Source organism: Mangifera indica, chromosome 7 (genome assembly GCF_011075055.1).
Source record: "Mangifera indica cultivar Alphonso chromosome 7, CATAS_Mindica_2.1, whole genome shotgun sequence".
NCBI lineage: Eukaryota > Viridiplantae > Streptophyta > Magnoliopsida > Sapindales > Anacardiaceae > Mangifera > Mangifera indica.
This window is the reverse complement of record NC_058143.1, coordinates 3,490,561-3,505,857: the sequence shown is the minus strand read 5'-3', so window position 1 is coordinate 3,505,857 and position 15,297 is coordinate 3,490,561. Positions and strand designations below refer to the sequence as shown.

General features: G+C 33.4%; 2 protein-coding genes across 5 annotated transcripts; one reads left to right on the top strand and one right to left on the bottom strand.

Moving 5' to 3' along the window:
* Positions 1-2,277: 2,277 nt before the first annotated feature.
* On the bottom strand, positions 2,278-3,030 carry LOC123221326. The gene has a single exon (XM_044644151.1). The coding sequence runs from the start codon at positions 2,868-2,870 to the stop codon at positions 2,457-2,459; it is 414 nt and encodes a 137-aa protein (XP_044500086.1). The 5' UTR covers positions 2,871-3,030; the 3' UTR covers positions 2,278-2,456.
* Positions 3,031-5,671: 2,641 nt separating this feature from the next.
* LOC123221870 lies at positions 5,672-14,960 on the top strand. 4 transcript variants are annotated; one of them, XM_044644832.1, is made up of 12 exons: positions 5,672-5,923; positions 6,068-6,144; positions 6,473-6,548; positions 6,635-6,731; positions 6,809-6,860; positions 7,264-7,325; positions 8,290-8,353; positions 8,763-8,820; positions 8,914-9,000; positions 9,864-9,957; positions 10,583-10,686; positions 11,581-11,733. In XM_044644832.1, the coding sequence occupies exons 1-11, from the start codon at positions 5,841-5,843 to the stop codon at positions 10,673-10,675; spliced, it is 843 nt and encodes a 280-aa protein (XP_044500767.1). In that variant the 5' UTR covers positions 5,672-5,840; the 3' UTR covers positions 10,676-10,686; positions 11,581-11,733. The 4 variants fall into 4 exon arrangements, with proteins under 4 accessions (XP_044500767.1, XP_044500766.1, XP_044500765.1 ...); XM_044644830.1 differs by lacking the exon at positions 11,581-11,733 and adding an exon at positions 14,750-14,960 and having other exon boundaries at positions 5,677-5,923; XM_044644833.1 differs by lacking the exon at positions 11,581-11,733 and adding an exon at positions 14,750-14,960 and having other exon boundaries at positions 5,687-5,923; positions 6,635-6,707.
* The last annotated feature ends 337 nt before the right edge of the window (positions 14,961-15,297 follow it).

Here is a 15,297-nt window from a genome sequence, read left to right as displayed (position 1 = left end):
TCGAAGTAGGACCAGGGGTAGTGACATGGGGGGTTGTTTCTGTAGTCGGCTGAAATGATGCCATGATGGGGCTATGCATAGACGGAGCTGATATGATAGGACTACAGATAGGTGTGCTTCGATGCCTATGTTGATCTGAAAGTGGAGATTGGATTTCAGGAGAAGAGCTTATAGGAACACGGGCATTATCATGCTCTTCGTTTTCACCGACATACTCTATAACATCATTGTAGCATGATAACTGTTGCTCGGTTGTGGATGGAATCAAAATAGGAGTCACAACATCCTACAAAATATAATAAATTGGTTAGTCACAAAATTTTAAAAAATAGATATTTAATAAATAGATATATAGGATAATAACATACTTCCGAAGCTTCAAATATTCGATAAACATTCTCCCAACTTGGACCTTCCAAACTCTTCAATTTTAACATTCGAGGAATACTGTCTTTACTCTTACAAACTACGAAACGCCTTAAATTATGTAACGTTTCGTATATCCAAATCTACAATATTAACAACATCATATTAAATATATATCTTTAATATAAATATATATTTAACATAAAAATAAAATAAACAATAACATTGTATTACCTGAAAAGCCCCTACATATCCCATTATCGCATATGATACAGTTGGGATATCCTCTGAAAAATGTGGATATGCATCACAAATTTCCTCGTATTTTTTCTATAGATTTCGACTCATTGATTGTGTAGTCATCTTCCAAATAGGTATCGCCCATGGATATCTATTAAAAGCATCTCAATCATCAATGATACTTAATGTATGTTCTGAAATGGCCTTCCTATTATCTGCTCCCATTAACCCATAGTGAAGCAAATATAAAACAGCTATTTTAACAGCATCCTCATCATTATTTCCCCATGCTTTTTCTTTAAAAACTTTGACCAAATGACTATAAGTTACATGCTTAATCCCTGAAAAATACTTATTCCTTAACTCTAAATCTCCTATTATTCTATCATTTCTATCCATTTCTTGACCAAATTTTAATCCTGTTATCAGAGCAAATTCAACAGGACCAAATCTACAATCAACTCCATTCAACCGAAACCAAAACTCTTCACCTAATACTCCCTTATTAATTTGTCGGAATAATACAGAATGAATAAGAGGAGAACTATATTTAAGAATTTCTAAATTCAAAAATTGCCCCAAACAACATTCTTTAAACATTCGTTTTTGCCGAGGAGTAAGAGAAACTCTGATATGCTTTACTGTTTCAACATGGCTTCTAACTTTGATTATAACAGTAAAATTATACGCATCATTGAAACGTCGTTCACCCGGCTCATTATTAACTGAAATTGCCTGAACAAAATCCTGAAAAAACAGAAAATTTGCAATATAGGTATAAGTGCGTATGGGGTGCGTATGGAGTGCGCGCGGTGCGTGCACAGTGCGCGGTGAGAAATCCAGTGCGTTTTCCTCTCCATCGCCGGCAACACAGAAAGAATAAAATCCAGCCAAAATACTAAACTCAAACTAAAAGCATGCATCCAGAGATCCACTTACCTCAGACAAATCCGACGACATTCTCGATCCACTATCTCACAATGCCGATCTCAGTAAAGCCAGCCAAAATAGATAGCAGAAGATGGGTGGGTTTTTTAGTGTGTTTTTGGAAGTTGGGAACCAAATGGGCTGAATAACGCACCACGCACTCTACGCCCGTACGCACTTTACGCACCCTGTAACAAATACACGATTTTGAAAGTTTTTCAAAAATTTTTTTTTCTTTTAATTAAACAGAAGGAAAAAGCTGAGGGGTATTTTGGGAATTAAAAATATATTTGCTTATAAAAGTAAAAGAACTGTGCGTGTGCCTAAAAAGGTATAAACGGAAAAAAATATGCTTATTTTAATTAATATCCCGTAAAATTTAACAAATAAGTAAGTATTTAAATTTTTAAAAATTATAAAAAAAAGTTTTAAAATACACTAAGCATTTAGTGAAAATAATCTTTTGGCCTTACTAATAAACAATTTCTATCAGCCAACAATCATTTTTTTTTAGTTAATTTATTTTTCGTTTTAACTAAATTTTAAATGAAACAACCTTATTTTTCATTAATTTATTTTCCGATTTAATTAAATTTTAGATTAAAAAATATTTTAAAGACTAGGGTTCAACAATTAATCGAGCATTAAATTAGAAACTTACCTATATAATCCATAAAAGGTTGTTTAAAATGGTGTAAACGCATTAAAAATGGATTAATTTCTGTACTAAATATCTAATAATTGTTAATAAAATGGCCGATTAATTTATTAATTTAAGAAAAATGTATAACCTGTAACAAATCAAAATACAAAACTTTGAAAAAATGTTGCAGTCCAAAATAGATAAACGACTATTCGAATAGGACACCCATTCTCAAATCTTACAATTAACCCCCGGCACAAAAAATTGTTCTCTCACTGTCCTAGTCCAGACTAACCGGAGACTGGCCGATTGGTCTCAACTTCTCAGCTCCATCAACGACGACACCAGCGCGACGCACCGAATCAAATAGCGGCAGGACCATGGTCAACTGATGCGGTGGCCTGGAGAGCTCTTCCTGGAGATCAATACCAACGGATTCGATTCCGATTTCTTTTAGCTGAAAGGCGAGTTTGTCGCCCACGCGCGATGCGGTAGTGGAGTCCCAGAAGCGGTGGCAGCGGGGGAAGCGGTTGAGTTTGGAGTGGTAGCGCGTGAGAAAGTCGTGATGGGACGACGAGGCCATGGCGACGATCGAGGAGGTCGATGTGTTGGACACTTGCGCCGTGATTTTGCGACACGAGAGGATCAGACGGAGGACGTGGCGGTGGTTGTGGGCGGCCGTGACCGTCGACATTTAAGAATCGAGAGAATTTCGAGTTTCGATCTGAATGAGTTTCGAAAAGGGAAGTGTTGATTATCGAGCAAATTGGAGAAGTTATTAATACAAATTGAATTTTATTTCATTGGAACGCCTGGTTGAGAAGACGACTGCGCAATAATGTAATAGCATATGCCCTTGAAGATGAAGAATAACTAAAAGGCCAAACGACTAGTTCCCTCCCAAGGTATGCTGCAATGTCAAGTTTCCACCCTTTAACTACGGAAACACTAAATATCTACCCATAGTTGGTTAAATTTAACAAAACTCTAACGGTGGTTAGGATAAAATCGTCATTTTCTCTATAATATTAAAAATAAACTAAAATAGAATCTACTTTTACCCCCCTAAACTTTAAAAACTAGAATTTTTTCCCACCATAAGTTTTAAAAAATCGCAGTTTCACCTTAGGGTTTCGTTTTGAAATCTCCAGCGACATCTTCGGCTCCATTGTCGACAGCCTCTCCCTCCCGAAGCATCCTCTCATTTCGGTGATCTCTTTCCTCTCATTTGGACGCCTGATCGACGTCGGAGAAGCTGTGGAAGACAAAAAACTTCATCGGGGAAGACGAAGTTTCATCTTCTCAAACGAAGACGAGACGACTCGTCATCCTCTGGGAAGACGAGTCGTCTTCATCTGGGAAGACGATCGTCTTCCCAAACGACGAAGACGAGATCGATCGATCTCGTTTTCGTCGTCTGGGAAGACGATTTCTCTTCTCAGACAACGTCTCTCTGCGTCGGATGGGTTGGGGTAGAGTTGAGGGGACCGTCGGTGGAAGAGAAACCTTCGAGAGGGGAAGACAACCGGCGATGGCCCCGGAGAAAGTGAAAGGGTTTGGAAATAAACCCTAGGAGGGGAAATGCGATCTTTTCAAACTTGACTTAGGGAAAAAATATTAGTTTTTAAACTTTTAGGGGGGAAAATGAGATTAAATTTACTACCGTTAGAGTTTTGTTAAATTTAACCGACCATAAATGAGTATTTGGTGTTTCTATAGTTAAAGAGTGGAAACTTGACATTGCAGCATACCTTGGGTGGGACATAATCGTTTGGCCTAACTAAAAAATAAAAAAGGTCAAAATACTATTTCCCACCCAAGGTTTTTTGAAATAACATTCTCACTCTTTAAGTTTAAAAAATATAGTTCTCACCCATTGGCTACTTCCATTTTGAAATTAAGTGAACAAATAGTAAAGTTATTTCACTTTTTCTTTAATTTTTTTTTTCTCTGTTATTCTTTGTATTTTTTTTTCCCTTTTCTCCCATAATGTTTTTATTTCCTCCTTTCTACCCTAGCTTTCTTCTTTCCTTGTTATCATTGCTCCTCCTTATCACCAATCATCTCTTCTCAGCCTGATCTCAATCGATTTTTAAAAGTTGGATTGACCTTTAATCAATTAGATTTATTTTATTGTCATCAACAATTACATTTTGTCTCGATTTTTTGCTATAAAAAAGTTAACTGAATTTATTATCATTAATGATTGTGCGTGTTTAGTCTTCCTCTTTTTACAATGATTATGTCTTTTTCATCTTTGTTGATGATAACTCCCCTTTGTTATGAATGATTTGATTGTTTTATTGTTGATAATTGAATGGTGCATTTCCATCAAGACAATGCAACAACACAAACTCAATTCTAGAAGTTACTATTTATTTGACACAACAACAATTTGTCTTCAATTTTTATCCAATCAAATGACCTTCAAATCATGCAAATTATATATAATTGGAAAAAGCATTCAAAAAGCTTTCTAACGGTATATAATGTCAACCACAACTCAATCAAAAAGACATTCAAAACTAGCTTCAAAGTTTGCTGACAAAAACTAGAAATTGCAAAATCACACACCGTGAACAGTACCCCGAAGCATACAATACACATTCAAATCTTCACACTTTGAATTTCAAAGGTAACAAGAAAATTAACCAAGGCATAAAGGAAAGTTCCACCAACTTTGGGTTCTTCCACCACCAATCTTCCACCAAGAATGATTGGATAAAGGAAATAAGAAAAAAAAGCCAACAAGTTTTCTTCAAATTTTCTTTCAAGAGCAAAACCAAAAACCTTTTTACAAATGAAGATCCGCCCCTTTATATAGGAGGCATGGATGACAATGATACAATATTTCCCACAGAAGTCAACTAAAATGACATGAATTAAGCTAAGTCATTTATTCTAAACCAAGTCCATACATAGTAATTAACTAAAGACAAAAGTTAGTTATTTTTTCCTTAACTTTAGGAATGATGTTTTCTAACTAAAACAACTAAATTCTAATTTAGTTCCAATGTAACTAAAACCCAATTTTGGGCTCTTTGGGCTTCTCAAAATGATGTTTGGACGTTTGGGCCATTGATGAACTTTAAAAGTTGAACTTTTGGATCAATTGAAGTAAGCTATTTATTTGGACCTTAGGTGGATGTAATAAGACTATATCCAAAAGTGGTTTTAGGCCAAAATTGAAGGTGCAATGCTTCTTTTGACTTGAGATTTGCTAGAACTTCATTCTTCTTAGCTTTAAAGGTTGCATGGAGACTTAAGAATGACTTGAAATCCAAAGATGACAATGGAGCCGCGTATACATCAATTGAAAAATTTTAAGGTTTAACAATGTATAACAAATTTTAAAGTAGGTTAGAAATTTAATATTTTTAGAGTTTAAGTTATATATTTTTAATTTGATTAGAATACAATGGTAATTTGATATCCACATTAACAAAATTGAATCATGAGTGAGAATTTGACTTTCTGAGGGTGCTTTAATAATGCCGTCAGACCTTGGGCGGAAAACTAATTTGGTTTTGGAATAAACCTGAACCGAATATGGAATTGTAGCTTGAGCCGGCCTCACGCTCGGGTCGGATAGAAAACACGCCCTGATTTTATAGAAAAAGCGAGATAAAGAAACTCCAAATTTTCAAATCAAACTCAAAACAGAATGTCTAAATGTCAATTAAATCTATCGTTTCTATTTCTTCAATTTCTCGTCATCCAATTTTCGTCCACCGTTTCAGCGATCAGGTACTCTGTTTCCCTTTCTCCATGCGCAAAGAATCTTCTCTCAATTTCAATTTTTCGTTTTTCACTTTCCGTTTGGTTCCCGGGAAAATGGAAAAGAAAATTTAAAGTCTGCCTTTCTTTTTCATTTCTTTTTGTAAATTACAGGGATAATATTGGTTTTCACGAGAAAACCTTGTGTAGAACCACTGTTCAAGGAAGATATTTATTGTCTGATGATAACGGTGAGTGATTTCAGTTTCTTGCTTCGTATTTTCGCAGAAAATCTTGGAGAAATGCTTGCGATTCCTCCATTTTTGTAGCTATGACACTTTGTTCCGAAGTAATCTTTGTCATGTAACCGGAATTGACATCTGTTTTTTGTGGTTTTTTTAATTTGTCAATCAATTTACAGTCTAATTTGTAAAAAAAAGGGGCTCATTGAGACATGCTCAAAATTCTGTAACTGTTCTAAGTTTACCTTAACTTCATTTAGATATTGCTTCTTACAAGCCTGCAGCATGGTATTTTTTCTTGATTCTGTTTGTTCTATAATCATCATTTACATTGTAGGGTATGTATGTGATGCTCTATCTTTGGATCCCCAGTCACATTGCTGTCCTGTGAAAGGAGAGAAATTTTCTTGTCAGTGAGTTTTTCCTAAGCTGGCCACTGAGTAGCTGTTCTTGACCACGAGTACTTGATAATATTGAAATAATTTTCTGTTGTTTTCAGGGGATGTGATCTTCTTTCACAGTGTTGCAACTCTTATGAATTTTGTGTCTCATGCTGTGTTAATCCTGCACGAGTATTTTCTTTGACTGCTCAATTGGTTGTATTCCTTTTCTTCTTCTTGATGTTAAATCATATAATATTCAGATGAAATTTTTTCTGGGTTGTAACCTGCAGACACAAAAGGAGCAAGTGCTGAAGACAAAGATAGCTAAGCCTGCAACTGCTGGTAAATTCTTAAATTGTGGTAGACAGGAATTTGCTTTTTCTTTAGAAAGCTTTAGCTTTTAGGGCTTCCATTTGGGCACTTTACTGGCTACTGTTGTTAGGTAAACATTTTACGGATATTTAAGTCTTGATTTTCTATTGAAGCTGATGGTTGCATGTTAGTGATTTAGATTGAGAAAGAAAAACTGAGCTGTAATAAAAAGATGAACTTGGAGTGTGTGTGTATTTCAGATGGGTTTTTGGCAATTCCTGGAATCTTAATTCTAAAGTAGTTGGTTTTTCTGCATGCATTGAAATGATAAGGAATAAGTGTAGCTTGGATTTCTTCACAGAGCACTTTTTCAATTGGAATATCTGCAAGGAAAAGATTTATCTCATTTTTCATTCTTTCACTCTTCTGGCAGGAACTTTTCAAAGTGTTTTTGATTTTTGTGCTGGGAGGTGTCGCCATAACTCTGAGAGTGTGGTAAGTCTTATTACTTCAATCTAGTGAATGCTTCAATAATTAATAAGACAATAAACAGTATCATAAGCCAGAAGTGGAGCAGGGATAGTGCTTCTGAGAAAGATCAAATACAAAAATTGAACGTGGTCCTTGGTGAACTGAATTATGTAGTTATTCCCTGCTAGAGTACTTGATGACCATCTATTGGATTGCAACTACTATGAACATTCATGAAACCATTCTTTTATTTTATGTTAGCTGAACTTGGAATGAATATTATTGTGTACAGAAATGAGGTGAATATCAACTGTAGTTTGATTAAAGTGTGTTGGTCCGTCTTTAGACTATGTAAATTGAGGATATCTGCTTAGAACTCTGAAATTTTTTCACAAGCTAATTAAATACATAGTTTTATGGTGCATCTTTTTATTCATAACTGCAATTAGCTAGCTGTACTCTTATACAGTCTCTCTGAATATTTCTTGGAGGTTGGAGAGAAGTGAGATAACTCTTAAAAGCCTCTATAATTAGAAAATTTCAAGCAATCTGTTGGTGTTTTAACTATCAGTTTGATATGTTTTAGATCTTTGATTTCAGCGTCTGAGTATCATGGTGTAATGTGACTTTTTGACTGTAGTTACTTTAATTTTTTGGACCTCAAATAGTAACTTTATTATTAAAATAATTATATATATATATATATATATATATATAGAGAGAGAGAGAGAGAGAGAGAGAGAGAGAGAGAGAGAGAGAGAGAGAGCTCTTGGTATGCTTTTGAAAAGCCATGGCACTAGCATCCTAACTATGTGGTGTAGATATGAGTTCAAATTTTCTCACCAGCTGTTGGTTAACTCATGTTTCACCTTCTACACAATTATAAACAATTTGTAGTTCTTTTGATAACTAACGTGATCAGCAAATAAATTCATGGTCTGTTTTATGATCCATGATACTAATATCTAAACGAGTCTGAATATTTCAGGTTCACGAAAATGCTTATCGTAGTGATTTTCATCATTGCTTTTCACTGCAGTCAAACTCTTCAGGTCAGTCTATATATGAATTTTTGTTGCAAAATATGTTTAGTATGCTGCTATGTAATTGATGGCTTGCAAAACAGATTCTTCAGGCCAAGTTTTCACTGACTATTAATGCATACATTATACAACCACTATGTAATCGATGGTTTCATTTTGTTTTTTGGTGTTTGTCAAGGATATTTGGAGCAGAGGACTCTTAACTTCTAATAAGGACTGTTCAATCCATATAAATGAAATATATATGACAACAAAGTTTCTAAGTTGGTTTAATTCTATGTAAATAAAGACAATTAATTTACTGCTTGTGTAACAAATTTCTTATCATTTTCTTGATTTTGTATATTTTTTCTGTTTAAAGAAACATTAACAACCTTTTAGAAGAACTAAATGGTGCAAGTAAATTTTCATTGTGCAGGGGCCAGTGTAAGCCAGCCAGATACCAGGCTGAATGGAATTAACATTTTTATTGGAAAGTGAGTGAGTTTTCATATTATTTCGGTTCCTTCATTTGCACTTATTATGCTTATATAACTAATTCGCTTCACCTCTTTTTATCTGGTTGATAGGCAAGGTGATTCATGTGATTCAGTATGCAAATCAAAAGGACAGTCTTGTGTGGTAAATAAGCTTCTGTTGCTTAATCAATGTGATATGTAAGTTCTGCGCCGTTACTTGTTTCCTTTTCTTTTCAATACATTTATTGTTTAACTTTCAAATTTTGTAGCAGAAACATCTCTGGTACTGTTTACGTTTAGTAATTAATCTATCGGAATTATTGGATTTTATAATTTACTATTAATAAAACCATGTTTATACATTTTTAAGAACGCAATTAGATACATAAATGATGTGTCATCATGTGATTAGATGATTTTGAATTAAGGATGAAGTAACATCCAATCATATGATAATACATAATTTGTGTCTCAATTGTGTACTCAAAAGTGTGTGCACATAGTGTTGTTCATCTATTATATAAATTCATCATGATTGATTCTCTTACATACTTTTTTTTTTTTAATCTTAATTAAAAAGTATACCTATTTTCTTTCCTTTTTCCTTTTTCTATGTTAAAAGGCAATCCCTTTTTCTTTTTTTGTCTTATTTGCATTCTCTTTATTGTGAAGGTTACTCTTTTTAAAGAGCTAGTTGGCTGTTTGTATGGACTTGATAACATTTTACTTGCACTATATAACATGTGCCAAATGTAATATTGCATTTGCCAAACATAATGTATGTTAACCTATATAAAACTGTGTTGTTGTCTCTCTCTCTTTTTTTTCTTTTTACTTCAAACACTATAGCACATTGAATGATGCATGACTGATGTTCCTTGGTTGATGTGTTGTTAATTAAGCAACATTAAAATGTTACAACAAGATTGGAATGCAATGAAATTGTGGCTTGTTCTAATTATTCAGATGTTTCTTGCTTCTACTATTTTTATTATGTTGTAATTTATATTTGGATCAGACTCCTTATCTCTTTATTTTACCTTTTTCTTTCAACCAAATAGTATCCAAAAGTATTTCAGTTGCAAAGGAGGATGTCTGGTAAGCATGGGAGCAGATCAACCTGCTGAAGTTGTTGATGACGCTCCCAGCCATTTGGTATACTTCCTCTCTTTCATAAACTTTCTTTCTTTCTTTCTTTCATCTTTTTTTTTTTTTTTTCTTGAAATTGAGTGAAAAATGTGCTTGAACAACTCATGGTGGTGGAAAAGGATTATGATTACTACATAGTTAATTTACTAGTTACTAGTTTCTATTTTATGCTAATGTATGGAAACATCCTATAATAGTTCAAGTGTCAAAAATAGATATTTTGCTAATAATCTCTACTTTCTTAGAACTTATAGGAAGGCAACACCATTGACATGAACTGTGTAAAGAAATAATGGTCTATGAGGCATTTAGCTTGAAATTTCACAGTTATTGCGATACGAGTGTGAAGGTGATGGCAATTAATCAAGTGTTTGGAGGAGATATGAGTTATGTAGAAGTTGATCCTTATCACCATACATGAATTAGTTGTTTTTTTCATATCCCACCATGCTGATGAACTTCCTTTCCCACTGTTAATTTTGCAGAACAAACAGAACTAGAACAACCTTAACCTCTAAAAAGTCAAATAAGAAACTTAAAACCATGCAAATTGAAATTATGAAACCTTTGTCAATAAATTAATTTCCTCAGAACTAAATTTGAGTCTTGTATATTTGCCCTGCTCTTTCAGAATCCCACAGCATGCTTGTACACCCGAACACAATCAATGCTTTCTTGCGACGGTACACATCAATATACTAGGAGACTTTGCCCTTGTGCTTAGTACATTATTTGGTAAGTTTTTGGTTCCATTAATATATTTATGAGATTTTAAATTCTTGTTGTATATGTCAGACCAGTCTACTAAATCGTGTAACTAGAACTTTGATTTAACTAAAGATCACAAAGTTCATGCATCTCAAACTCATTCAAGGAAATAGTGTCTCAGAAATTTTATTAGTCTGTTTTGGATAATAAAAACTAGCTGTTGAATTTCATATTCTCAAAGTCTGAAAACACATTTGGTTCCAAACAAAAACATAGAAACATGCTCGATACTCCTACATTTATGAAGAAAATGAGTTATGTATTTTCTAAACCACATTTTCACATATAGGTCAAACATATGAGATTAATATTTGAGTTTAACACTATCCTTTAGAAAATAGAGTGTTATTTGTAAATATTTCAAATGCAAAACGGAGCAAGATTTCTATCTATTTGAAAACATTCCTTAAACTGTTTGTAGAAGGATTAATTTTCAAGAGTTTATTTACTATGTTTAGTATCATACAAAATCCCTAATATATGTGCATAAAAAATTGTGTTAAGGCTATAGATATGAAACATGTTAGTGAAATTTGTAGGTCAATTCATTGCTAGAATTTACTCTTAACCAATAAAATTATACGTACATACTTTTAATACACAAATGATGCGTCATTATGTGATTAAATAATTTTGAATTAAAAATAAAATAACACCTAATAACATGATGATATATTGTCTATGTACTCAAATTGTGTATAAAAAATGTGTATACATGACATTTCTCTACTCTAATAGTGCATTGCTTCTTGATGTAAATTAATTGAAGATGGCCTAATTATACTTATAGTCATTTTACTAATTAGGAAATTTATAGGCTATTATATTGTAATATTGTTGTAATATATTGTGTAAATATAGGTGAATTAATTCATAATTATTCGTGACTGTAAGAAGCGCTAGAGAAGAGGAATGCATTTATTATGTTTTTAAAACTTTATTGTTCATTTGAATTGAAAGATACTTGAACCTCCCTGGGGCAGTAATAGGGTGAAAAGTTTACTCACAGTATAAGTCAAGTCTCTCCTTGATGAAAGTCTTTTGTGCAATAAATATACATATAATCAGTTAATGAAATTATGTCATATTAATGCTCATGTCATACGTATGGTATGTTTATCATTGTTTGGTTGTATATGCATCTGTTGCATAAAATTTATTTTGTCTCCCATAGATGAGAGAAACTAAACCCTGGTTGTAGCAAATGCATGTGTATTGTAGCCAATCACAGAGTGTGTAGATTCTATACATGTTCATCTAAAGTTTCTTGATTGATTGAATATACATAGCACCGTGCAACAAATGTATATTGTCATGATCTGTTAGTTTTCAACACATCCACTTTGGTTTTAGTGGCATTAAAGATTTGAAAGGAATCCCTCCTTGTATCTTGTTACTACTCTTGCTCATCTCATGCCTTAATTAGCGCGAACAATTTGTTCCATATCAAGCATTTCCTTGCCACGTTTGAAGTATTGCAGAGAAACACTTTAGAGGCAATTTTGCCATTGCTTCTATCTCTGTTGTCTTAGCTATCCTTGTGGGTGGGACTACCCTTGCACTTGTTGGTCTCTCAAATAAGACTGGATTTGGGTCAAGCTTGTTCAAGCTCGAGCTTAGACTCGGGTCTGAAAGTTTAATATTTTTGAACCTGAGCTTAAGCTCAAGCTTTTGGGGTATTTGGTTCGTTAAGCTCGCGAGTCTAAAAAATTCATTACGAATCAACTAAAACAACGTCATTTTGACCAATATGTATTAAAATGATATATTAAAATGACATTGTTTTAGTACCAAGCCGAGTTTAACTCAAGTCGAACTTAACTTGACTCCTCTCAAACAAGCCAAATTCAAACACCTTTGAAATGAGTTCAAGCTTGGCTCTACTCAAAACGAGTCAAGCTCAAGCTTAAGCGAACTTTAACTCAGCTTCTCGGCATGGTGGTTGTCTCCCTTGTCGTTTCCCTTGCTTGCTTTCCTTGGACTTTTTAAACTCAATAAGAGAGTTGACAATCAACATGGCAATATTGAAATCTTGTGCATCTCTCTATTGGAGGTCCAACTTTGCCCATGTCTACAACCCATCCATGAATATAAAGATGCCTCATTTGGAAAATTCGTGATCTTTAGCAATAACTCTAAAAACTCTCACATAGTCTCTCACGTTGCCTTTGTGAGTGAGTTGTCACAATTTGACCCTAGCCTCATTCTCGATATTCTTTGAATAGAATTACTTGAGTTTTGCCTTGAACTTTTCATATGATCTAATGTTGCAAATGCCTCGCTCAATCTCACCATTTTGTTTCCTATGCTAAACCATGACAATGACCCCTAGATAAAGGCTATTATGGTCAATCTTGTTGGCATCTCCATCAATGTTGGCAACTCAAAAATTCTACTCAACGCATAGAAGGAATTGTAAATTTCCTTAGCACTCCTCGTCCTTTTATACGATTTCAAATCGGGAACCTCAACCTCAAAAGGTTTTGGTGTTGAGGGCATGACAACAAGGCTCCCCTGCGTGACTACCATTTTGTAGAGCGTCCAATCATAGAGGAGCGCACAAGATCTCAATATTATCACAATGATTGCCAAGTCCTTTGCTGAGTTTAAAAAGCTTGGGGAGAGCAAGCAACTAAAGAGCAACAAACCACTATGCCAAAGTGAGCACTTAGGAAACCATCAAGTGTAAGGATAGTCTGACCCTCAAGAATAGTCAAGAAAGCAGAAATTGGGTGTAGCAAGAAATTGCCTCTGAAATGTTTTCTTTGAGATGGTCTACACATGGTGAGGGAGTGTCGGATGCTAAACAAATTGTCTACGCTAATTGAGTGGGGCAAGCAAAAACAAGAACAAGATTCAAAGAAGGCTTCCCTGTGAATCCTCAATACCATTCAAACCATGGTGGTATGCCGAAAACTAGCGAGTCATGACAATATGTATTTGTTGCACATTACTATGTTATTTGATTAACAAAGAGACTTTAGATAACATATATGTAATCTAGGCACTGTGTGATTGGTTCAAATACATATCCATATAGTGCAACCAAGGTTCAGTTTTTCTCATCTACAAGAGGCCAAAAAAAAAAAAAAAATTCTTGAAACAAATGCATATACAACTAATCTACGATGAAACATAACATGTATAACATGGACGCTAATAGGATATATTTACATTGATTGATTATATGTACATCCATTGCAAAAAACACTTTCTTTGAGGAGAAACTTGAGTTATATTTTGAGGGAACCTTTCCCCCTATTACTACCCCAAGTCTTAGGGAAGTTTCGGTATTTGCCTATTAAAATTACAATAAAATTTTAAAAATATATTAATTCATTTCTCTTCTCTAGCCCTTCTTATACTCACAAATAAGTCTCAATTAATTTCACCTACATTTACACAAAATATTTTTCAACAATATAAAAAAAATGATGGCCTAAATATTTCTTGATTAGTAAAATAACTTCAAATATGATAGGGTCATCTTCGATAAATTTTCATCTAGAAGCAATGCATTGTAACAACCAATGTTTGCAAATGATTGACATACAAATTTCACTAACATGTTTCATTCCTATAGCCCTAACAAAATTTTAATGCATATGTATCATGGTTTATGAAGAATATTAAACATAGTGAATACATTCTTGAAAAATTAATCATTTTATAACGAGTTTAAGGAATGCTTTTAAATAGAAAGAAATTTTGATTGTTTTGTTTATGAAAAGAATTGCAAATAACACTTTATTTTATAAAGGATAGTGAGAGCAAGAAGAACAACCAAACCTTCTTAACCGTGAGAGAAATTCTTAACGAAGCATTCAAACTTTTTGGGTTGGCTAATATTTTTCTATTCAGTGCATGTATCTAGAGTTTTCTTATTAGGGACATTTGTATATGAATACCATTCAATTGTACAACTTTAGATAAATAAGCAATTTCCAGCACTGTCTACTCACCTCGCAACATTCTCATAACACTTTTTCTGAGTTCTTCTCTTTGCTTTCCCCTACCATTTTTGTTCCAGTCTTTATCATCTTTTGTTGCGAACTTGAGAGGAAGATTGACTTAGCTCTGGGAAAAGCTTAATGTCGCATAACTTGCAGACCAAGCCTGTTTCAATGTACAGCCGACCAATTTTGAATTGTTTGGTGTACATGCTGGATTGGGATCTTCTAGTTGATTAAATTAATTAATAATTATGCTTACTCTTTGTTAATATGAGGAGGTTCTCACAACTCTGTTCTGCCACTTTGGTTTTTATCTTGCGGTAGATTAAAATTTATATTAGAATCTTTTGATGGCCATTTGATTTAGGTAATCTTTTATTACTAAAAGTAAAAAATTATTGAAAATATTATTAGATATAAATTATTATTATATTTGATAAAAATTATTAAAAATTAGTAGGTATAAATAATTATTTTGTTTAGTTAAAGGTAATAAAAAAATACTAAAATATTATTTTACTTAAATGTTTTTATATATAATTATTTTAAAATATTTTTCTTGTTACTTATTATATTAATTAAAAATGAGGATATTTTTGTTTTAAAAAATTTATAGGTAAGGATA